Source organism: Orbicella franksi, chromosome 5 (genome assembly GCF_964199315.1).
Source record: "Orbicella franksi chromosome 5, jaOrbFran1.1, whole genome shotgun sequence".
Lineage (NCBI taxonomy): Eukaryota > Metazoa > Cnidaria > Anthozoa > Scleractinia > Merulinidae > Orbicella > Orbicella franksi.
In genome coordinates this window covers 31606187-31629278 of record NC_138149.1, presented here as the reverse complement: position 1 = coordinate 31629278, position 23092 = coordinate 31606187, and the positions used below count along the sequence as shown (strand labels likewise).

Here is a 23092-nt window from a genome sequence, read left to right as displayed (position 1 = left end):
TGGATGAAAACACAATTTACGATCAAAACGTATTTGTTAGGACTGAAATATTACCGAGAACTATGCTCGTCGATGAGATGGTCGGATCTTTGAATAAGCCAGAATTAAAAAGTTCGTATACACGTTGAGTAGGATACAGAGTGTCAATTACTTAGAGCTCGGGCATAAACAGCAGGTTTTTACCGATCTCTAGTATCGGAGGCCGGAAGAAAGAATTTTTTGAATATTATTTCTTGCAATTTGGTTTGAGTGTCTTTTGCTAACCACACCCACTGTAGAACTGGTTAATAAAGACACAAAGAATTTTATGGAAAAACAATCACTATTTTACGAAAATATTCCACCATATGAAGTTTCAAACTACGGGCTAATATAAACAAATATTCAACTGTGATTTACAACATTTGGTGGATGTTGTGAGAGTGCAGCTTGTAATGCGATTTGGTGCTAATCCCGTAATCAAATCAAAACACCCCCCAGGGGTTAAGTCGGATCAACATTCCCTAAAACCAAGTTTCACTCAAGCTGCAAGTCAAATCTCGTGTAAACTGGAGAGCAAACTCATCTTTCTGCCAACTTTGTCATGGCCGAGAAACTCTTCGCATAATCCAAGAAATCGTGTTGTGATCAGAGCTTTCAAATATAACAACTTCACATCAGGTTTGTATTAGAATGTAATTTAATTAACGTCAACAACCATTTGGCACACCACACAGTTTTGAGCTAAAATCGCATGCTTTTTTATCTGAATTTTTTCCTCGCAACAGGTTTTCTACAGGAATGATAATCTGTTTTATCGATTAGAGAGGATGTTGCTCAGAAAAACAAATATTTTATTGAACACAGATCATCACTAAGGATTTTAAAGTAGCTGATGAGAATGTTACCACAGACTGACAAGAAACAAGGGATCGAAAGGGAACCCTAACAAGCCTGACTTGAAAAACTTGAAATCAAACAACAATTTCAAAACATGCATAGAGGATTTGCATAGATTTCAACTTGAAGTCGCCATAGAAGGTCTTCATTGTTGTTTCATTATAAATTAGGGAAAACGGAATCTATTCAAATCGAATCAGGAGAGAAAACAAGTCGACTTCTTCTGATAGTTGTAAGAAAATCTGGCTGCGGATGAGGTGCTTTTGATCTCGCGAGATTTCAATGATGTCGCCTGGTAGTTTGGCCACCTTTGTTTCTTTAGTTACCAACTGAAAGCTAAATGCTTTGATTGTCGGTGATTTTAATAAGTGTCAACACTTCCAAGACATTAGAAATCAGCGTGCTGGATTTAATACTGTCCGAAGTTGTCTACAGAAGAGAAGGAACGTTTTAAATTTAATCCGAAGTGGAAATTCTTCTCATGCACGGTACAAAGGTCTCGATATTTTTGTGTTATCTCGAAAATTATCTTGATTGAATTAGATTTAATCTAAACTCGTTGAATCCTCAAGTAAACCGAGCTGTCCCGTTTTTAGTCTTGCATGATTCCTACGCAACGTTGGTGCGGTATAGCAGTAGCAGGTCGTTTCGTGCTTGGAACGTTGCCCACTCTGAGAAATCAGTCTGGCGTTTTAGACTAGCCTATTAACCTCAGTTGAAATTTTTAATCACATATATCAAATAAAAATCATCAATATTTGTATTAGCTGCATGGGAAATAATTATTTTACCATTTTAGCGTCCTTCACACGTAGTTAAGGCTCTCAGATACAACACCTTTTGACTCAGCAGGACTGTGGTTTGTTTCATGTTTTAATGGTAAACTTTACAGTCTGCAGTGAAAGCCTGCTTCCGTGCTCTTTCGTGCATTTCATCTGGATATAGAACTGTTAGTTTCTATTTTCCACTAGAATTTGACCCTTATCCTTTTCTTATTGTTAGGTTTTACATGCTCTTAACCGGCAGAAGCGTTGTTAATTGATATTGTCTGGGAATTCAATTAGTGTCAACGCAAGCTTTATCACGAGAATCGGCCTTACTTTGATTAAAGCTGTTTTGGGTCACGGTAGATGTTTTCAACGTATATGTTTTCTGCTCCATCTTTGTAGCATAAAGAAGTGGTGAAGATGGGATTTGACAACTTCAACTGATTTAGCCGTTATTTGCAAGGAAAGAAATGTCCAGGGATAGCGGTACGTCCTCTTTTTCATGTAGTCACTTGCAACTGTTAGGTCAGAACTGCGACAGCTAAGAATTGAAAATGCCAAATGAACGCAATTGCGGGGCAAATTGTTCGTTCGTCTGCCTCATACATGACGATTTTTAGATAATACAACCGGGGTCATTTTTTCACGTCATATCTTCCGTGAGGTTTCTGTTCCGGCCCAACGAGAATTGAAGACATAGAAACAGATAGCAAGTATCATGTATGTCACTGAACTATTCGAGTCGTTCATGGGGTCAAACTCTTTTGTCCCTTCTTTGCTATCACTGTTACAGCTCACATCGCCAAAAAACTTTATATAATTCTGATGATTGCGAGAATGGAATGATTAATAACGCAAAGAACCGAACAAACTCGATAACAAGCTCGCTAACAAGGCTTTCTTGAAGAAAACTAACACTGATAAATGTAGTGTAAAGAGGTGTGCCTCAAGAGGAGGTTTAGATTGCTGACAGATCATTGTAATTCCTTTCCATCAAACTGGAAATCATGATTTTAGGAACTTGAGGAATGTATAAATCTTGAACCTTCATTAATGAACTAGTCAATCTATATACATCCGCCAAGCTAAAATCGAGATGAAAATGAATAAAATAAGGCTGTTAAGATATCATTTATTGTTTGATTCCAACCAGTGTAATCTATGGAGTCTGTCAGTGCCAGTTCACTAATCCCTGTCTTTCAATTGGCACACAGAAATATAGTAGTGGCTTCTGCATCGTAATTGTTTAATAAGATGGACTTGGACTTGCATCTTGACATAACAGAGTTTCCACGCCTAACACTTCCTATTAAGTTACAGATGAATTTCCTGTACTGTGTCATGTGCGCATGAAAAATACATGTGCCCCCAATGGGATGGCATCAACCGCGCATGACAAATGCCACAAAACCATTGTCTCAACAGACAGTGGTGGTATTTTTCAGCCGAACCTACGCTATAACGTCGATTAAAATTGTTGATGCACACGCCTCCATGTCGAGAACTCAAAGAGAAAGTTTAAATTGCAGTATTTAGCCTTTGGGTATGAGAGGACCAGGACCACAATCTGGGATTGTTGTTACGTTCAGCGTGTGAACGGATTCTTGTCAATGCTAACGCCAACCTCATGGCTTGTACAGGAACACCTTGAGAAAAGTTCATGACCGTAATGAAGGTAGGCACACATAGAATGGATATCTCTCAATAAAACGATTGCCTATTTTGTAATCCAGCTTGATCATGTGTAATTCGGATCAGAATATAAAGCAAAATCAATGTGCTTGGTTGGTAAAACCTTTTTGAATCCTTGGATGCCCCTTATGCATGTACCTTGTGTTGTAGCTAATTTCACATCTTTAAGGAAGATGTCAGTTGAAAGTACTCACTTTATCTCCATTTTTTTTTTTTTTTAAGATCTTTATTGCTAGTCATTATTGTTTATAAAACTTAAATCGCTCTTTACCTGGAGTATCAAGACTTCCCCAAACCATCGACTTCGATTGCGCAGTCTTGTTCGATAGCTACGTCGCCAATTTGAGTTTGTCGAAGTACCTCACGTACAGGGAGCATCATGAATGAAGTGGAATGTGTGTGCTCTTCTTTCGACACACTTTTAGTCTCTCTTTATTTAGTTGCATTCATAAATCTACAGTAAGCGCTCATTTCATTATGTCCGAGTCCTGCCAATGTACATATGTCAATTTAGAAATGGCCGATTCAACAATGGTTTATTCAGTCGCTATACGTATCGGAAGACGGTATTGCGCTCTACGTCTTGCTATGTATTACAACATAACATAATCTCTAATAACTTCATACTCGTTGTGTTAGGAATAATAGGATCAGTTTTGATCTTTATGATTTCATGACCGACCATTTGCCTCCTCGATGTGTATCAAACCTGCTGGATAATTCTGAACTTTCGAACTCTAATTAAGATCTTTCTTGTTACAAAACAGTTGCGTATACATGTACAAGTTAACCTGTGTGTCTATACCAATGCCACCATGATCTATAACTATCAAACTTAGACCCGAACATGGTTCGTCTTCAATTTTCAGAAATATTGCCTTCCATTCCTTGAAACATTCTCTAACCAGAGTTCGACGAGTAAACTCGAACAGAAAACATCCAAGGGGGAACACGAAGATTTGTCCCATTTGTCAATAAAATGACGAGAAAAAACTCCACGTAGCCAGTCACCCGTTGCTATGCGAACATCCTCTAAATCAGAACATAGTTAGTAGTTAGTAGTAGTCTCCTCTATTAACTACGATCTATGGTTCAGTTTGCGCTACTTGTCGCGGCTGTTTCAATTTATGAAATGACTTGTTTTACTGAATTGTTCCCGAATTTCTCAGTTTCACTGCATTGCATTCACTTCATATGCTCGTCGCAGTCTCGAAATGTTTCAGACTGATCGTGTAAACGAAATTCTGACATTCACTGCTAATCGCTGTCTTTTCTTTTTGATTTCAGAACAGGAAACTGTGGTTTTGAATCCGTACTTGGCAGGAGAGCAAGTTAAAACCACATTTGTCTGGCTGTGCATGTCAACAGGAACTCTGCGTGAGTCTAGTTTTCGAGAAAAAAAGTCAGTCAGCAGGTTTTGTTATGAAATTTTACCGTAGAAAACGTAAATGCATATCCAACATGAGTAGCCTAGTCGGTTGAAGGATTCAGAAGCAACAAAAATTTTGTACTTTGTTATTTACATAGACAGAAATGAGGGAGTTTAGTAGTCACTCGAAACCAGACTTAAGTTTGGTCACATTCTAGCTCATGTAGGCTTGATAATCAAGGATGCTGTTTGAGTTTTGCACAGAAAACTGATGCCCGGGGTAATTCTATCAACATTTACGTCCTCATTTCTGATATTTTGTCGACCGAAAGCCGCTTAAAACAGATAAATTACCGGATAATGAAAATAAGTTTTTAAGTCTTTGACTCAGCTCGTAGCCGAAGGAAGATCAGCTGACTTGTTTGAGTTTTTCGCAAAAAACTGAAGCTCAAGGATCTATTAACATTACGTTCTCATTTCTAATCTGTAGTCGACCGAAAGCCGCTTAAAGCGATGAAAAGATGATGAAAATAAGTTTCAAAGTCGACCACTCCGTTTGTAGTTATAGAGGAGATTAGCTGACTCACCTGATTAATACAATCACGTCAATTACTCATCAGTTGGTTTTCTTTCTCCTGCTCAGACTCGGCTAAGCTAAACTTAAAGGCTCTTGTAACTGTCATGAAGTTTTTTGATCAATTTTACATAAATTCTCAAAGAAGGATATAATGGTTTTATTTATTAAATGGTGTCAGTTGGCTTAAAAAAAACTGAGTGACTTTAAATCGTGAAACATTTTCTGATCCCCAAGGATACCTCTGAGTTTTACAAAAAGATATGACGATATCATCTAATCATCTTTACCTAAGCAATGAGATCAAATTTGTTTTGATTTGTGTAAATTATTAGGGTTGTCAGAACAAGCGCCGCCATTTTGAATCCGCCATTTTGAATCCGACGTTGCGACACAAAAGACTGGAGCGAGTCGGTTGCTGTGTACATTTTGGCAAGTAAATTCCGTAGCAAGTTCAATTACCACACGTCATTATCGTCATTATCGAAACACGTTTCTTCCTCTATAAACGGAAAAATCTATGTGATAAGTATAAACCAAATTTGACCGTGAAAATTTTGTTTTCTCTGCGGCAAGAAGACCTTACTTTTCGTTCCTTGAATGAAATTCCAACAAAATCACCGGTGGACTTTTCAATTTTTGTTTCTGTACAAAAATGGATTTACCGTTATTATAATACAGGTTCTTCTAATAACTGTAAAAACTCACATAAGTTTAAAATTTCCGCGGGAGGGCCATATGGGCTAACATAGAAAAAGAGGACAAGTTTTGGTTTATTTGTGATACGAAGTTTCTATGTTGGAGTCTTGTTTGTTTTGATTGAACTTCTTTACTCTCCTCCGCGAGACATGCTTTGACACCTCCATAAAAGAGTATAATTAATCAGGTATTTATTAGATTAATCAGCTTTTGATCTGGAGACAACAAGGAGCCAAAACACTCCTCTGGTGTAAAGCAACAGTTCCGGACTGTTCCACAGACATAAATTGGCTTATTCAACCAAAACTAACGGTATTCGATTGTCGTTCCTACTTTAGAAGACGACAACGACTCTTTTCTAGTGTAAAAACCCTGGCTCAACAATTGTCAAGCTTCAGGAGACCACAAAATTTACGATTTTACTTTAAAAACGTTTCGTGGAGCCTTCTCTAGATTAGCTATATATTATCTCAAGATGTAACTTTTGTGAAAATTATCTTTAACTCTCCATGCACAGGAAATGATAAGCCTGGAAAATCTTCTGTGAAGCTCGTTGATAGATTTTCCATTCAATGACTGCGGTCTGCATTACTGGAAACTAACATTTCGACGAAAAGTCCAGCACCAACAAAAATTGAATTGTAACATTTTTAGTCTAAAAAAACATAAACTAGACGTAGGTTCTGGCACGGTCGGCGGTAAACATTTGAAACAGAAAGAGAACAAGAAGATTATTGTTGTACTTAAGCTTCCCTGTACACCAATAAGCATTTTAGACAATCTTGTAAAAGTTCACCTTGAAAAAAAAAAACCCTAAAAGCATGAAAGCGCTACTCAGTATCTCTCGTATAAATGCGGGCTTGTTTCAACACAGACCAAGTTGCATGCATGACTCTAATGAAGAAAAGATTAAAAAACACATTACAGACAGGCATGTCTTGCATCTCGAGCTCAAACTGATGAAAATACCGATAAGGCGTCCGGATGGCTTATCTCTGACATGAAAAATGGACCGTCAACTTTATTGTGCAATTTTCCAGGTTGTGTACGTTAATATCCCATTTAATTTGCCACGAACCTCTTAAAAAATTACAGAGTTAACCCACCATTCTGTTTCTGCACCTAGACGAAAGGTACAGAATTCTCCGATGGTCGTAGAATACACGTTTTTGTTTTCAACTGTCAAGTTTCCTAAACCACGGTTATAGCAATCAGTTATGCTGAGTCGAGGCCTTTTTTGAGTCACGTGACTTAGCGTCCCAGAGAGTGACGTCGGACGGCTTGAAAGAGATAACAGTCGATTCACTCAGTGTTACAGAATCGAAGCAAATCTATGTATATACATAGGAAATATAGTTGTATATTCTTTTGAAGTTCATTGCTCGGTTATAATTGTTAATAGCTCGATTTGCCTTCAGGAAAGTGTTTTGTCTCCCGTCAAGTGGAATTGCCAAATTTGTGCCCGGAATAAACACAGCTCCATTAAAATTGACGTTCAAATGATTTATGATTTCTCGGTTTTCTTTTATGTGAAATTGCTTGCTGCTTTATCTCTGTAAAGCAGACAGCCTCTTTGCAAAATCTAGCTTTGTTCGCTTTTGTTTAGTTCCACTAAACAAGTTAAGAAATATCCCACTTTCAAAGAAAGGAATTAGGGCCTCCGAGACTGATGCAAACCGCATTGAATTCTTCAAAATGGAGTCCTTGAATTGAACGTAGGTTCAACTGTTTTCATTTCCTACACGCAGAGAGCCCGAAAGCAAAACCTTCGTCGCCGTGCATGCGGGGGCAAGCAAGTAAGAAAGTCGTTTATTTTAACTTCAGACCACTATTAAGCCCATTAAGATGATATTGGAGTGTAGCTCTCGAGGAAAGAAATGAACTTCTACAGTTATTTGTGATAGGTGTTTGTTTATTCCTGGCTGGGGATTGTTTAGGGAACTATACAGCTTCTGGGGTAATCTCAACTGATCATGATTTGAGTTTCGTCCAGTCCATCCCGCACATCTTTATTTTGCTCGAAAGTTTCAGAATACTTGCTCGATTAGGACGACCAGTTTCGATTAGGAACCATTATGACTCTAGAAACTGTTCTTAGGGTACAAATCTTCAGTGGACTATGTTTTATCAGTTTTCTTTTGTATTGTAGATAGGTCGCCTAAATTGTTTATTTAAGCTTTTTGGACTAAATGTTTAAGCCCTCTACGTTGTTGTTGCTAATTTATCATGACTATAACAAATCATCGCATTCAGAAAGAAACTGCTTCAAATACAAGGAACGGGAAAGAATCTTTCATGAAAATCAGCAACTGTATTTTACAGACGTGTGTAACTCTCAGATAACATGATGTAAATCTCAAGGTGGCTATGATTGCAATGTTCACTGAAGAAATGCCTGCATTATAATAACTAACCAAAACGACTTATTAATGCAGTATTACCTTTTTTCAATTTTAAAAATGGCCATTGTTGTTGTTGCTTCGAGCTTCGTCTTGTTTGATTCCAAACGTTACATCGAATTGAAAACTGGTGCGCGAAGATCTACTCGTGAATATTATTTTCTGAGTAATTATTTAAGTTTATTAAACATACCTATTTCGTGCGTTGCGTTTTAGCAATTTCTTTCGCTGGAAACTTCAAATATGAAGATTTTGTTCGTTACCGCGATAGTAACAAACTAAATTTAATACGGCGTATATAAACCAACCGAGAATTGTCACTCATGGCATGTTCTTCAAATGGGCGCTAATTAACCTTTGTGTTTTAGATTGAAATGCTTTTGACTTATATGAATTACCATTTATTAAATTAGGAAATGCCTTTGCTTTTCCTGCAGTTAATTTTCAAAGTTTCATCAGTTTTAAGACATTATGTTGCGCATTTCAGGACATCTTTTGAAACACGAGAACAAATTATTTCGCTTCTTGCACCCGCGTCAGGAATGGAAAACCTGACGCTCAGACAGAATAACTTCGGCAAAAAATACTTCTAGAATTTACTTTTGGTAATATTTCTTTGCCTATCAAGACCTACATAAATCTTATATTGAAAATAGTTTCTAGCAAAAGTGGTAGAATATAATTTTAGGCACATTAGTTTATCTGCTAGACATTGACAGAAAGTTTTGATTTATGACCTATTTTCGCAGGCCAAGAATAATCTTTAAGTCTGCGGGCAATCACACAATGCATTCGACTGCACATTGAATTATTTTAACAGTTAGCATAGGATAATGACTGTAGTTTCCACTTGTAAAGTAAAACATTTGAACCTTTGAGAATGAAATAAAGATGGTTTAGTTAAAAGTGTTTGTGTAACTGAGTTGTGAGTTATCGAGTGAGGTAAGCATAAATGGCTGAATCGCAAGCATGTGCTTGCTCTAAAAACTTCAAGTTTATTCTGTATGTCTCCCACCATCCCAAGAAAAATGTTCTAAATTTCATTTAATTCCTATCTTATGTAAATAATCGTGATATTTGGCATGAGATGAACTGAGCGTGCTTGTTTCGTCTGCACCAGTGGACATTCCGACAAGATGGCCGCCAAGCTACTTTCAGTGATTTATTAGTTTTGACACATCTCAGACGAGTGTCTTTAAACGTAAAAGGCATTTAATTTGGATTTTGATAATAAAATCTTTAAGGAAATTATTACTAAAAGATCAGCGGAAACAGCCCACAAAACTAAATGCCAGTGGCAAATATAGAAACAGGAATGTCGAGGATTCGGTAATGAAAATTAATGGCCCGTTTTTATGATCACGCAGGCGTTCCTAATTCATTGTTGCTAGCCAAAAATGTTGTCAGTGTTATAAAGTGCAGAAGTAAAAATCCTGATTTTCGGCGGACAGCGTAAAGAAGGAGCCACAGATGAGCGCTTACCGCAGGAATAAAATGCCAATTGCGAAGAAATGACATCGAAAAGGACTTTGCCTCGTGTTTAACTTAGCTGAAAAAAATCTTAATTTTAGACAAGGAACCTATTCCTTGCCTCCCTGCTTAGTGGCAACAATGATTTAGGGTTCTTAACACTGATAAAGATGCTTTGTAATCAATAGACATGTGCAACTACAAAGATCGCTCCCAAAATGAAACATACTTCTACTGACCTCGTGCTCGGTTGATACAAAAACAGAACACAATCAACACAGCGAAAATTATGAAAAATATAGTTTATTTCTAACGCAACAATACATGTCGCTAAATCTTAGTGGAACGTAATTGATAGAGTAATTTTCTAAAGGCTATAAGAACAGAACGCCAGAATGTCCTTGAAGAGCGAACTTCGCGCCATCTTGGCTGGTGGTATAAAAGAATGCCACTAACAAGATAGCGGGAAGACCAAGGTGCAATTTTCTAAGCTGTCAGAATCTCTTTAAAAAGCTGAAGGAGTCGCACTAGCTGTCTTAGCGAAACAAAATACGTTTGCAGTGATTTACGGTCACAGGGGAACTGGCTGTTTTAATCTAAGTGTTTATTGTAAGGTATAGATTGAATATTTGTACAAATTCCACGACGCGCGAAGGCAACGAGCAAAAATTACGTTCAATAAATAAATGTCTTAGATCAGGAACTCTCGGTATAAAAGCTCTTCTCAACAACATTCACACCTTTAACAAAGAGAAAGGAAATTTGGTGTCGATTGGCTTTTTCAGAAGGATTAACACTGGATTACAAATGTGTGAAGGCGGAAAGCACTGATCTTTACTAACAAGAGTTCCTTCCATTAAATAACGCTCTGATTCACGAGGTTACGACAATTAACGTACCGCAGCGAGTCCAGGGAACTGATTGACCCTCGAATTTAAGCGAGATTCCTTGTCATCTTGTTGTTGTTTTAGATTCTTCCTACAAGTGAAAGTTGTCCGCTTGGCAGGCTTGGTGAACGGGCGGAGAATGGCAGAGAGGGGAACATGACATGTAGTGTCGTTGTGATCCTTGTGTATCGTTTAAATGTTCTTTAGTTTTTCCTGATGATGAATCGTTGACTTTGTCGTCTTTCTTCCATTTCATTCGACGGTTTTGGAACCAGATTTTGACTTGCCTCTCAGACAGACTTAGTGTCTTGGCGATCTCGCTTCTTCTAGAACTGCATAGATATTTGTTGAAATGAAATTCTTTCTCCAACTCTAACAGCTGCTTGTTGGTGTAGCTCGTTCTATGCCGCTTCGCTTGCCTCTGTCCTGCAAGTAAAAAGCAAAGAAACCATTACATCGCGCCTTAAAACAGCAAATTTCTGATAGTAAAGATAATTTATATCATACACGAAAGGGCATGATCTCTAACTAAAACATGTCTAGTAACTGAATAACTGCGCAGACACCCTCGCGCGATCTAGGTTCAACAAAGAAACTTTCCACTTTGAAAAAGAATGACCTAAACGAAGAATCGAGCTTTCGCGTTTCTTACTTTGTTATTAATTGCTTCCCCTCTTATTTGGGCAAAGTTCAAGTTTTGTTTTCGTGGTCAAAATCGATTCCACTTCAGTTGTAATGGTGCCCTTTGTTATTCAATTGGTGCAATGTTCCAAATTTAAACAATCCTTCTCGCCAATGAAAACGTTTCATTCGCGAAACAATGTCAACTAGATGTTTGCAAACACGCTCTTGCGTTGCATGTTGCGATAGAATGTCAACATTTAATCTTTCGTTACTATCTACCCACTCGCTAAGCAACGAAATTCTAAAGACGAACTTCATTAATCACCAGAGAAGACAACGTACTCTTCAAACCTCCGCCCTATTACTGACAGAAAAGATACTCCTCAATAACAGACGAACGGAGCATAATTTTAGAATCTCGAAAATGTCACTCATTATTTGCAGTTTAAACCATTTATCCACCGTGCGACCATTGACTAAAGGAAAAGAGGGATTAGTTTGTTCCGCTGGTTTCCAACCCGCAGCAAAACTCGAGATTAAGTCCCGCGCTAAAGAGCCACGGACAGGCTGTCCGAAAAAAGGGAAGGTTATCAGTTTTTCTCAGAAAGGTGACATACCAAATCCAAACTCTGACTTGCCGCCTTTCTTCGACTTCATCCACGGATAAATTGGCTGAAGGAGATAGTCTGGAATCGGTGTTGTGTGATGAGACATGGAAGTCCTTGCATCTCCCGCACTACTGCTCTGCCGTGATGGCGCGCAGTTAGAACTCTGAATACCCGATCTTCGGGTTGTAACGTCCAAGAAGGGAAAATAATTCCCTGTCAAACTGATTTGACGCTCAAATTGTGAGGACAGCTGTGAAGTGTATTGCTGGGCATAAATCTCTGCCGAGCTGGGATAAAGCGATGGATGGGCCATGTTTGTCGAAGATGATTTATATGGACCTGACATCTTAACCCTTAACAACATGAGTTATGACAAATAGACTAGTGCAAGAACTTTTTCACTGCTTCACGTGACCCATTTCGACCAATCAGATTCGAGTAGCACGCTGAGTTCATGACCTCGGCGTTCTCTGGTGCAGTGCATTTGTTAGGAAACTTTCATCCACATATCAAGCCAGATCAACTCGCTAAATACACCAGCGTACATCTAAGTGATGATAAAGTCATGTAATTTTGCACGCGTTGCATGCCACTATTTCCAGCCCTTTAATCTCTGGATTTCAAAATCTAAAGCACTTTATTTATATTTTCATCATATTGAAACGTTTTCCAGGGGCTTGCTGAAACATAACACGAAGAACAAGTGTTGCGATAACCTGCAATAAATCTCCGAGCAATTGAGTCATAAATTTCCGTCAAGCGATTTGATTAATGTCCTCTCGCGGAAGAAAACGCCATAGGGCGGCGCCAAACCACTAGCGGCCCGCGTCTATTTCAGCACACGATACAAACGGCATCTTTTGTCGCGCGTTTCGAATGGAGTCTCTTTGGCGCAGGCCCTTTGCATATGTGGCATCACCCGTTGACGCATGATTAATAACCTGCCAAAAAAGTTTCACCGCGAACAGTCTGACTTTCTCAGCCGCGTGCGTGTTTCGCGATGTAAATAAACACCTCGAAGGAGTTGCCCCAAGGTTTTTCAATCAGCGCTGAAAAATGACCGACTACAGACGGACGCAAGTGAAGAATCGATGAGTTGAAAAAGAGAGAAAATTTTTGAGGCTCATCACAACTTTTAATTACGATGTAAGAAAGGTCAAAGACTCGCCCTTCAAAACAATTGCAATTGACTGAGTTTTCTTTCTAGGAGTAGCCGAGTTTATTGGCCATCACAACATGACACAGTCAAATGCACTTAAACTGAAAGCTCGCTTCCTATCAAAGCTTAGAAGAATCGTTTCCTCACACGAGATGAAATCTTGAGAAATTTCTCTTACTTTGATCTTTATTGTTTGTTATTTTTGGTCTCAGTACCTTTCCGATCGAGATAGTATTTCCCCTTTGAAAATTTATGACCTGTGAGTAACGATATAAAAGGGGTCAGGCCCATTTGCAACGAAGAGAAAAATCAAGGGACAAAAAAAAAAAAACAAAAAACAATGACCCGGCAAAAGCTCTGTTCAAGCTGCGCAAAAGCTCGTTTTCAATTCTTGAGTTTTGTATTTTTGCACTTCAGTAGATATAAAGCGGCGAATTTCCTGTCAGATAAGGTGTCTCGGCATTGATTAATAGCTCACTAACAAGAAACCGAGAGCTGTAAGTGTTTATTTATTAAATTAACAAATCGTTATAGCGATTATTCTTTTGCACCGTTTACGCGGAGCAAAAGAACCTCCTCGAAGATATTCGTGATATCCAACCAAACTCTTAACACGAAAACTCAGAACACTTGTCTTTGTCATTCGTTACCCTTTTTCTCGGTTTTCAGTTTTAAGCATTTTTGCGTCCAATTTTCTCGGTATGCTAAGTGGCGCTTGCAACCTCACAGGAAATCCGGCAAAGATCTACTTGTTTCATTTCGAGATAAGAAAAAGCTGGAAATTCCAATGAATTGCGCATCGATTTTGGTCAAAAATCACTCATGCTGTAGGCTGTAAATAGATCACAATTACTCGCTTTTAATTAGTGTCCGCACCGACAGCGGAAAGAATGGAATTGCTCGTCCTTTCAATTAACTTGTATTTCATCGTACAAGGCCTCGAGCCAGGATAGACTCAGGCGATTTACAAATTTTTGCACTCGATGAAAGCCTGTTAGGGATAATTTCAACATTTGTTGCGGACTGTGTCTATTTTGTGCGGAATTTTCAATATTACCACACAGGACAGAGTTTTGTTGACCACTTCTCTTCAATACACAGAGAATGTAAACCAATATCTTTCACTACAATGCTTAGCAGATTTCCTACCGGATTTTTATATTCTACTTTTTCACACCCAAAACTAAAGAGGCGTTTCTGTTGTTCGGTGTATCTGTTTTTTAATAAACAAATACCTAAGAGTATTGAGTGGATTTTTGATAATATTGAAGTGTATTCCAAAATAGTGAGGAATTAGGCGTCCATGTGTTTCCGGAAAAACTTGTATAATCCCAGATTACTATACGGAAAGGTCACGTTATTTATAGTCAGTTTTGTCATGTAAAAACATGTTCATAAAAGTCCATGAACCACAAAATATGCACTGCACTAAAAATAATAATAACAGAAATGGATTATTACGATCAGAATTAGACTTCCGTATTCTGATCAACTTGTTTGAGAATTTGGGAATACAACAAACTGTCATGTGCTATGTAGCTAAGGTCGTAGTTTTAAAATATTTTACTATATTTCGCCTTGATTCATGTCGTAATAATAGGGTATTTTCCATATTTATGTAAGTAAAAAGCAAACTGACCGAAGACTTAACAGCTTTTCGTTGTTGGTTCACCACAATTTTTTGGGTTATGATCGGGTAATGGAGACACTGTTTAAATTAGGCTGTCGGGTCTCTGACAGTCGAAAAATTTTATCAAGAAACGGTTTTTGTCTTTACGTCAGAATTACACGCGAAAATTAACAACGATATGAAAGAGATCGGAGACGATCTGGAAACTTCTAACACGTGACCTGTTTTACCGAATCAGAAGTCTTGTTTTAATTCAGCTGTCGTGTTTGGTAATTTTCGCGCGCTTTTTCCTCGCAGTCAGATAAATTTTGGCTTTCGTCTGGCATCTTCAGAATTCTAAATCGTAAACTGCTTAACCCTGAAAGATCTTCTTCTTAAATCTAATACATGCTAATAGACATCATTCATCAGTAATAATAAATCTTCGTGAGAAATATTCATGTGGAAACAGATATTGTTTTTAGAGATAAAGTATTTTGAAATTTGATCAACAGTTTATTAACGCCTGACCGGGCTGTAATTCTTAAATCCGTGGAAACTAGTATTTTCCTGTTATTTTCGAAATTTTTAATGCGATAAGAATTTATTGTGTTTAGCTAAATAGCTTCGGAAAGTAAGCTCGAGATGATGTTAAAAGCAAACCAAGATTTCAGTTTCTCAAATTTTCCCTCGCTTGCCCAAACGATTTTACTGTGAAACCTGATTGGTTAATTTGAGTATTCGACAGTGTTAAGATCGCCTGGATTCGATCAGTGAACAGTACTGTAAGAAACCTCTGATTTACCTTTATGAATTAAATTCGGTTAGAACGAGTAAACCTTGTTTTAAAATCGCAGCCGATAGGAAGGCCAAAATAAGAATACCGCATTTTCAGTCACCAGATCCAAAGAAAGAATTGAAAGTCATCCAGTGCTGATTTAAGAACACTATAATCCTAAACAGCTTACTAGGTTTAGCCTAAAAGATTCGTCAAGCTGTTGCCGAGTTTGAAAAACCATAAAAGGAAGTTATTCCCATACCGGGAGTCGAACCCGGGCCGCCTGGGTGAAAACCAGGAATCCTAACCGCTGGACCATATGGGATTCCACAGAGAAGGACAAAAAATAGTGAACATAGATAACAAAGAGAAGAAAGGAATGGGAGATCAGTACAATTAAAGTAAAACAAGAAAAATGACGAAGATTTTAAACTAGATATTTTAGTTAATAGTTGATAGACAGATACCACAATTTACTAGACTCCCGGCAGACCGAATTGTTCTAGCGCAAGGGTATTATTTTTGCTGCAGATGGAACAGTTTTCAGTTGTCCCATATGGTCTAGCGGTTAGGATGCCTGGTTTTCACCCAGGCGGCCCGGGTTCGACTCCCGGTATGGGAATACATTTTTCTTAAATGTACAAACATTGCAGGTGTTAAATTCAGATGGATTTACGAAATCCAATATGACGTACAACTGATGAGACTAGTTTCAGCGAAATATATTTTGCAGTGCCAATTTCCAGGGTTTTTTTTTTAAACAGTTTTAAGGGTTTTTTTTTTCTTACAGAAAGTCGAAAGAATATCTAGGACGAGATGTCTTTTAATTCTTACGTACGTTTTTCAAATTCTTTTCTAGCCTCGCCAGTGGACATTGCTCGAGCTATTACATTTGTTTTTTTTTTAACGCCAAAACTGCCTGGACTTAGGATTAGCGAGAAGATTAGAGAGTATGAAAGCTATTTCACAAGCGATGTCCTTCCAGGTTTGTTGTATTGTAACCTACAGGTAAATAATTCAGGCTGGGTCATCTTCCAGTTTCAGACAAGTCTTATCCCCAGTTCAGACGTCGTGCTTCTGCCGTGCCGAACTAAATTCAGGAATTAAGTTCGACAAAAGCACGGCAGAAGCACGGCGTCTGAATCAAACTTTTGAATTAAGTTCGGCAAACAACTAAGTTCGACAAGCTCTGCCGTGATACAAGATTTTTAACTCTTTAACATTCTTAAAAGAGTGCTTGTATTGTGTATCTCTTTGAAATTTAAGCACTCTTTTAAGAATGTTAAAGAGTTAAGAATCTTGTATCACTAGCTCGGTAAGATTATAAAGTGATGTCTGAGCCGGACAGGGATTTCTAAGGCCCAGTTCAGACGTCGTGCTTCTGCCGTGCCGAACTAAATTCAGGAATTAAGTTCGACAAAAGCACGGCAGAAGCACGGCGTCTGAATCAAACTTTTGAATTAAGTTCGGCAAACAACTAAGTTCGACAAGCTCTGCCGTGATACAAGATTTTTAACTCTTTAACATTCTTAAAAGAGTGCTTGTATTGTGTATCTCTTTGAAATTTAAGCACTCTTTTAAGAATGTTAAAGAGTTAAAAATCTTGTATCACTAGCTCGGTAAGATTATAAAGTGATGTCTGAGCCGGACAGGGATTTCTAAGGCCCAGTTCAGACGTCGTGCTTCTGCCGTGCCGAACTAAATTCAGGAATTAAGTTCGACAAAAGCACGGCAGAAGCACGGCGTCTGAATCAAACTTTTGAATTAAGTTCGGCAAACAACTAAGTTCGACAAGCTCTGCCGTGCTACACGACTCTGGCACGGCAGCGATTCAAACGTCGTGCTTCTGTCGCGCCAAACTAAATTCATTAATTATGTCAATGTATTTTGGCGAGATTTCGTTCCCTCGGGGAGTTAGGAGGAGAATTGTTACGAGGTTTCAGTAAACCCTGGATTTGATTCGACTCTGGCACGACGTCTGAATCAGCGTTGATTTCCTGCCGTGCTAAAGTTGAACCAAATTGCAATTTAGTCCGGCACGGCAGAAGCACGACGTCTGAACTGGGCCTTAGAAATCCCTGTCCGGCTCAGACATCACTTTATAATCTTACCGAGCTAGTGATACAAGATTTTTAACTCTTTAACATTCTTAAAAGAGTGCTTGTATTGTGTATCTCTTTGAAATTTAAGCGATCATGCTCGGTTACATCCAGTTTAAGAAGGTTTTGAAGTTAGCTGTTCTGTTACGTAATTCGTGGAGTAGATTTTTATAATTTTCAACAAACTCTCGGCCCGTTCACCGACGGCTAAACTAATGTTAATATAAAGAAGGTAAACAACAGAGGATCGGGTTCTAATTTTTTTTTATAGATTAAACCAATTGCCGGGATTAGTCGGCTGTTCTCGGCCCCTACTCCCAAATCCATCCTATAGACAGCTCTATCAGGCTGTTTTTCATGCGATAAACGATAGTGGCTTATGAAACAGTTCTGCCTACAAACTGATCTTGACACGGCTGTGAGTCAGTCGAGGATTAGTGTTACATCACGTCTGATCTGCTGTAACTTTGTAACTGTTGCATGCTAGGAAAAAATAAATATGAATTTTTCGCGTTGTATGAATGAAGTGTTGCTGTTGATGATATAGGTTGTAATCAACAAAAACCGTAATTTGATAATGGCAATGGCGACGCCGGGAGAATGAGTCGAAACCTGGCGATCCGAAGAGTCGGCGTTGCCGCCAACTTAAACATCACGAGCCGCCATTTTGTTTCATATTAGGAATTTAAACTGCATTTAACTGTGTTTACCAAATAAACAATAATTTGATCACACGATTACAGGAACCAAACTTTAAAACGATGCCTCGATTACCGATCCCTACCGTACACACCGAGGATTGAAATTTAAACTTATTTAAGCGAACGAAAAAAGGCCAAGTTCTGAACTAATATAAGGGAAAAACGTGCGATTACAAATCTAACACAAAAGGATTACGTAACGCAGAAAAGTCTATTCAAACCCTAATGAACGTTCAAACCGCGCCAACACGAGGCCAAGAGCATGCACCGTAGTGATGACAGGCATACAGGCCTGACGAGGCCTGACGCTCTTGGAAATAAATAATGTTTCGTGAAAAACTCCAGTTTGCAATCGTCTTCCGTAACGCGAAAATGATTCAAAAATTTAAAACTTTTACCAACCCAAGCAGCTGAAAACTCGTGGCTTGCTTAAATTTGTTACAAAGCGCTCTTCTGTGGAAAACAAAAATAGCGTAGATTGTGTTGTTCTTCCTCTGAAACGAAAAGAATTCCCAGGAGTACTGCCTCGTCTCCATAACCCCTGCATAAAGCTGTCGGTTACTGGCGGAACCTGAGGCTGGTTTTCACTAGCGCATTTGCGTTAAGCAACACTACGCAGACGCAGCAAAAGTGCTAATAACCAGCGCCTTTTAGCTTTTGTTTAGAAATTATACAAACAAAAGACCCTAATTATGAACATAATACTAGTTAGGTCTGTGTATTTTGCTTACGCTTATAGCCAGTGAAAACCAGCCTTGCAAGTAAGTTTGGCCAATAGTAAAAGTGTTTCCACCCAAATTTGTTCTCGCTCTCGTTCTGTCCAAACCCGACATAGAAACACACCGCTATTCCCTTCCAAGCCGATGCTGAGTTGATTCACTTTAAAGACCAAGCAGTGGTTTGCGCGGTTTCTGAGAAAATGAAACTGTTAAGAACAGTTTAGTCATCAAACTTTATATTTTAATTTTATAATATTATTTTATATATATTATTATATAATTTTATAATATTAACTTTCTTCTTTTTGTATTCATGTCCCCTAATTTTTTTTGCCCCTTTCCATGGAATCCCATATGGTCTAACGGTTAGGATTTCTGGTTTTCACCCAGGCGGCCCGGGTTCGACTCCCAGTACGGGAATACATGTTTTTGAGTGTACAAACTTTGCAGGTGTTTTTATATTTTTTTTATCAAGCACCAAGGCTAGTTAAGTTGAATCCATCAGAGTGAGAGCTTCTTTTTCAACAACTCTACCACAAGAAGTTCTTAACGTGTTGCGATTCAGCTTCAGAAGAAAGTACAGCAGTAATCGATTTAAATTTTTCTCAACCATTCATGTGATAATTAATAGTCCCATTACTATTACCATAAGTAAAATAACTTGGGATCTCCGTTTCACTCAGCTTCAAGTATTCAACTAGTATTTACGCAGAGCACAGAATTGAACTAAAAATTTCGAAGTATTTCACATTTCTCTTATCAAACTTATTGCCCACGAACGTGAACATTTGCTGTAATTGGCGTCCAGGCTAGCGCGGGCATTATTTGTCTGTAATGCGCTTGCGCTTTAGTTTATCCATGGGACTGGGGAATAATTTCCATACGTAAACAATACGTAAACGTGGCGGCAGGGAGAGTGAAGAGAGAATCCCATGCACCGAAATAATACATAGATGAGGTTTTCAAGGAGTTATCACCCCAAAGGAAGACGCTGCGAGTAAAAGCAGACCGTAAACTTTATCCTGTGGTTGTAACAGACGTGGACAAGATCGGAAAGCGGGTTAAAATTCACTATTTTGGTTATAGTGAGCGGTACGATGAGTGGCGGTCGTGCGGTACTGATGACATTCTTTTCCAGCGGATGGAACCTCTTTTTATTCCTTCTGCTCCTTCTTTTGACGATCGTGCGGAATTATTTCACGCAGAGCTATCTCGTGAAATAAAAAGAAAGTCGTATTCTGGCCGAAAGGACAATCCAGCAACTCGCATTGAAATTAGAATTGATCAGGATGTGTTAGATGGAGGGCTTGCATCAGCTGGGAAATCACGGAAAGAACGAGGAAAGACTGTGTATCGAATTAATTCAAACCAGGCCTTAGACCGTTTTCTGGGAGTCAAATGGGATGAACGCATATTCAATGAAAATGGTGATTTCGCGTTTGTTATTGAAGGAACTGTGCGGCACTTTCGTCGTTGGGTTCCTCAACAGGCTTCTTCGACAGGGAATATACGAGATAGCTGATTAAAAAATAAAAAAAAAATAAAGAAAATCATTTCGATGAAAAAACAAAACATGAACAAAATGAAACGGGTTTGAATTAACGCATTTTTACTTACTTGTTTATTTCGAACGTAAACCGAGGCAATTTATCCCCTTTTGGACCACTTGTTTCCTCGCCAAAATCGTTTTGTGCACCTACCGCCACCGCGAAAAGAGCCAGCGAGGACAAAATCACCAGCGCGTAAACTTCGAGTCCCATTTCCCGAACTCAAACAATAATTAAACCTCATGTATTATACATCAAATTGCGCCAATTTTATTCCTCTTTTCGTATTTCGCGGTAAGAACCAGTTTTGTGCATGCGTCTTAGAGTGCTAGCCCCAGACTCTACGGCCAGTACTTGCATGTGGCATGAACGTCTCTTCGACATGTCTGAATCGCTAACCAAAAGTCTAAAAAACCCGAACGAAATGTTTTAATGATTGCCTTCAAATGCAGTGGTATAGAAAACTTATATATGTTAGTTTTATAAACTGAAGGTAAGAAAGATAGCAATTCAAATGGAATACACGAAAAAGAAGAAAATGTTCGAAAATTAGCGTGTTTTTGACTGACCCCAGACTGCGTGACATGTCACGAAAATCTGTAGAGGCAGTAAGTTTGATATGCTAAGCACTACTGTTAACTGTCTATTCCCTCAGACTCAGAATAAAACATCCGATCAGGTCACATGAAGCACAAAAAAACATTGCTGATTTTTAAACCGGGAGTCGAACCCGGGCCGCCTGGGTGAAAACCAGGAATCCTAACCGCTAGACCATATGGGATACCACGAAAAGAAATAAACAGCAGCAGTTAAAGTAACCTTGCACTAGAGCACTGCGTCCTAGAGATTCAATTATTATCCAAAAATTCTAGTTTGAAATCTTTTTATTTGTTATTTTCTTCTAGCATGCATCCACTGATCTCAGTTACCTTTCCTCTCATTGTTATATATTTTTGTTAACTTATTTTTTATGGGCAACACGTGTAATCCCATATGGTCTAGCGGTTAGGATTCCTAGTTTTCACCCAGGCGGCCCGGGTTCGACTCCCGGTATGGGAACACACTTTTTAAGTGTACAAACTTTGCTGGTGTTATTCTTACTTTTTTTTTTTTATCAAGCACTAAGGCTAGTTAACTTGAATCTATCCGTGTGAGATCTTCTTTTTCAAAAACTCTACTACAAGAACTTCTTAACTCGCTACCATTCAGCTCCAGAAGAAAGTACAGTAGTAATCGATTAAAATTGTTCTGAACAATTCATGTGGTAAGGTTAGCAAAATAACTTAGGATCTCCAATTCACTCACCTTCAAATATTCAACTAGTCTTTACCCAGAGCACAGAATTCAACTAAAAATTTCGAAGCATCTCAAATTTCTTTCAAGAACCACTGTTAACTGTCGTCGCTCAGTCTCAGAATAAAACATCCGACCATGTCACTTGAAACACACACAAAAATGCTAATTCCCATACCGGGAGTCGAACCCGGGCCGCCTGGGTGAAAACCAGGAATCCTAACCGCTAGACCATATGGGACTACTCGAAAAGAAAACAATAGCAGCAAATAGAGTAGCCTTGCACAGGAGTATTTTCGCGCTGGAAGGTAGTTTATTGTGGTGTTTATCTGTGTCTATTATTGTCTAGAAAGTATAGTGTAAGATTATTCTGTTCACAGGCTCTCTATTTTGTCTTGAGTTCATCGAGATCGCATGTTTAGCAAAATGTTAATCATTTGCGTTAAGGTTACAGTATACCTTCGGGTCGGCAATTTTCTTCAAATTTGGATTTTTGGGTCAAAATAGTGGTCGAAGAATAATCTCTAATTTCTGAAAAAAATTTTTGAAAAAGGCTAAATATTGGCGGAGAAATGGCAGTTTTATGTTTTCACCGGAAGTAAAAGTTTACCTCTTGATTGACAGCCCTATGGCGCGTATGCAATCAACCGAGACGATTTTCGCGGGAATTACCTATATGGATGTCACGAATTGACTACTCAGTTGATCAGCATTGTTGTTCTGACTACCCAGCATTTTTGGTATTAGGCGTGTCTCTATTAAGTTATAAGTAAACATAGACCACGTTTAAACCACGGACCAGTTCGAAAAAGCGAAAACAGCGAAGAACGAATGAAAATACATCAATGAGTGAAGAAGCGAAAGTTCGCCACGCGGATGAAGCTATAGTTATCGTATAAGGCGGGCAAATATTCGTGGTAAGAGAAAAGAAAGGTTCTGTAAAAAATTCGGAACTTGACAGCAATAACAGGGATGCTGACAGAGACTCTTCTGATGAGTCCGATATCGACGAATCGTCGGACTCATTAAGACGATTTGGAAAATTATCCATGCACAGTTGCCCACACACAGTTGCTCTCCGCGCTTTCTTTTGTTTGTTTCCTTCGCTCAGCCACTCTAGCGTTCGTATCCTTTTTTAGTCTTCCCCATTTTGCCAGACCAGCTTCAAGAAAAACCGAGCTACAGAAAAATTCTCTCTGCCTTCGGTTCCTTGAGCGCA

The 23092-nt window shown here is 38.6% G+C and overlaps 1 protein-coding gene and 4 non-coding genes across 7 annotated transcripts in view; 2 read left to right on the top strand and 3 right to left on the bottom strand.

Moving 5' to 3' along the window:
• Nucleotides 1–3314: 3314 nt before the first annotated feature.
• The window catches only part of LOC145488214 (uncharacterized), a 32373-nt gene continuing 12595 nt past the window's right edge, over nt 3315–23092 (bottom strand). The window contains exons 1-2 of one of the 3 annotated variants that reach the window (XM_081467035.1): nt 11978–16713; nt 3315–11162 (exon numbers count right to left, since the gene is read on the bottom strand). In XM_081467035.1, the coding sequence (XP_081323161.1) occupies nt 10828–11162; nt 11978–12332 (690 nt within the window). In that variant the 5' untranslated portion in view covers nt 12333–16713 and the 3' untranslated portion in view covers nt 3315–10827. The other 2 variants (XR_014049486.1, XR_014049487.1) reach the window with 2 other exon arrangements.
• Nucleotides 15768–15839, bottom strand: Trnae-uuc (transfer RNA glutamic acid (anticodon UUC)). Its single transcript has one exon. It is a non-coding gene; the product is annotated as a tRNA-Glu (tRNA).
• Trnae-uuc (transfer RNA glutamic acid (anticodon UUC)) lies at nt 16065–16136 on the top strand. Its single transcript has one exon. It is a non-coding gene; the product is annotated as a tRNA-Glu (tRNA).
• On the top strand, nt 21568–21639 carry Trnae-uuc (transfer RNA glutamic acid (anticodon UUC)). Its single transcript has one exon. It is a non-coding gene; the product is annotated as a tRNA-Glu (tRNA).
• On the bottom strand, nt 22043–22114 carry Trnae-uuc (transfer RNA glutamic acid (anticodon UUC)). Its single transcript has one exon. It is a non-coding gene; the product is annotated as a tRNA-Glu (tRNA).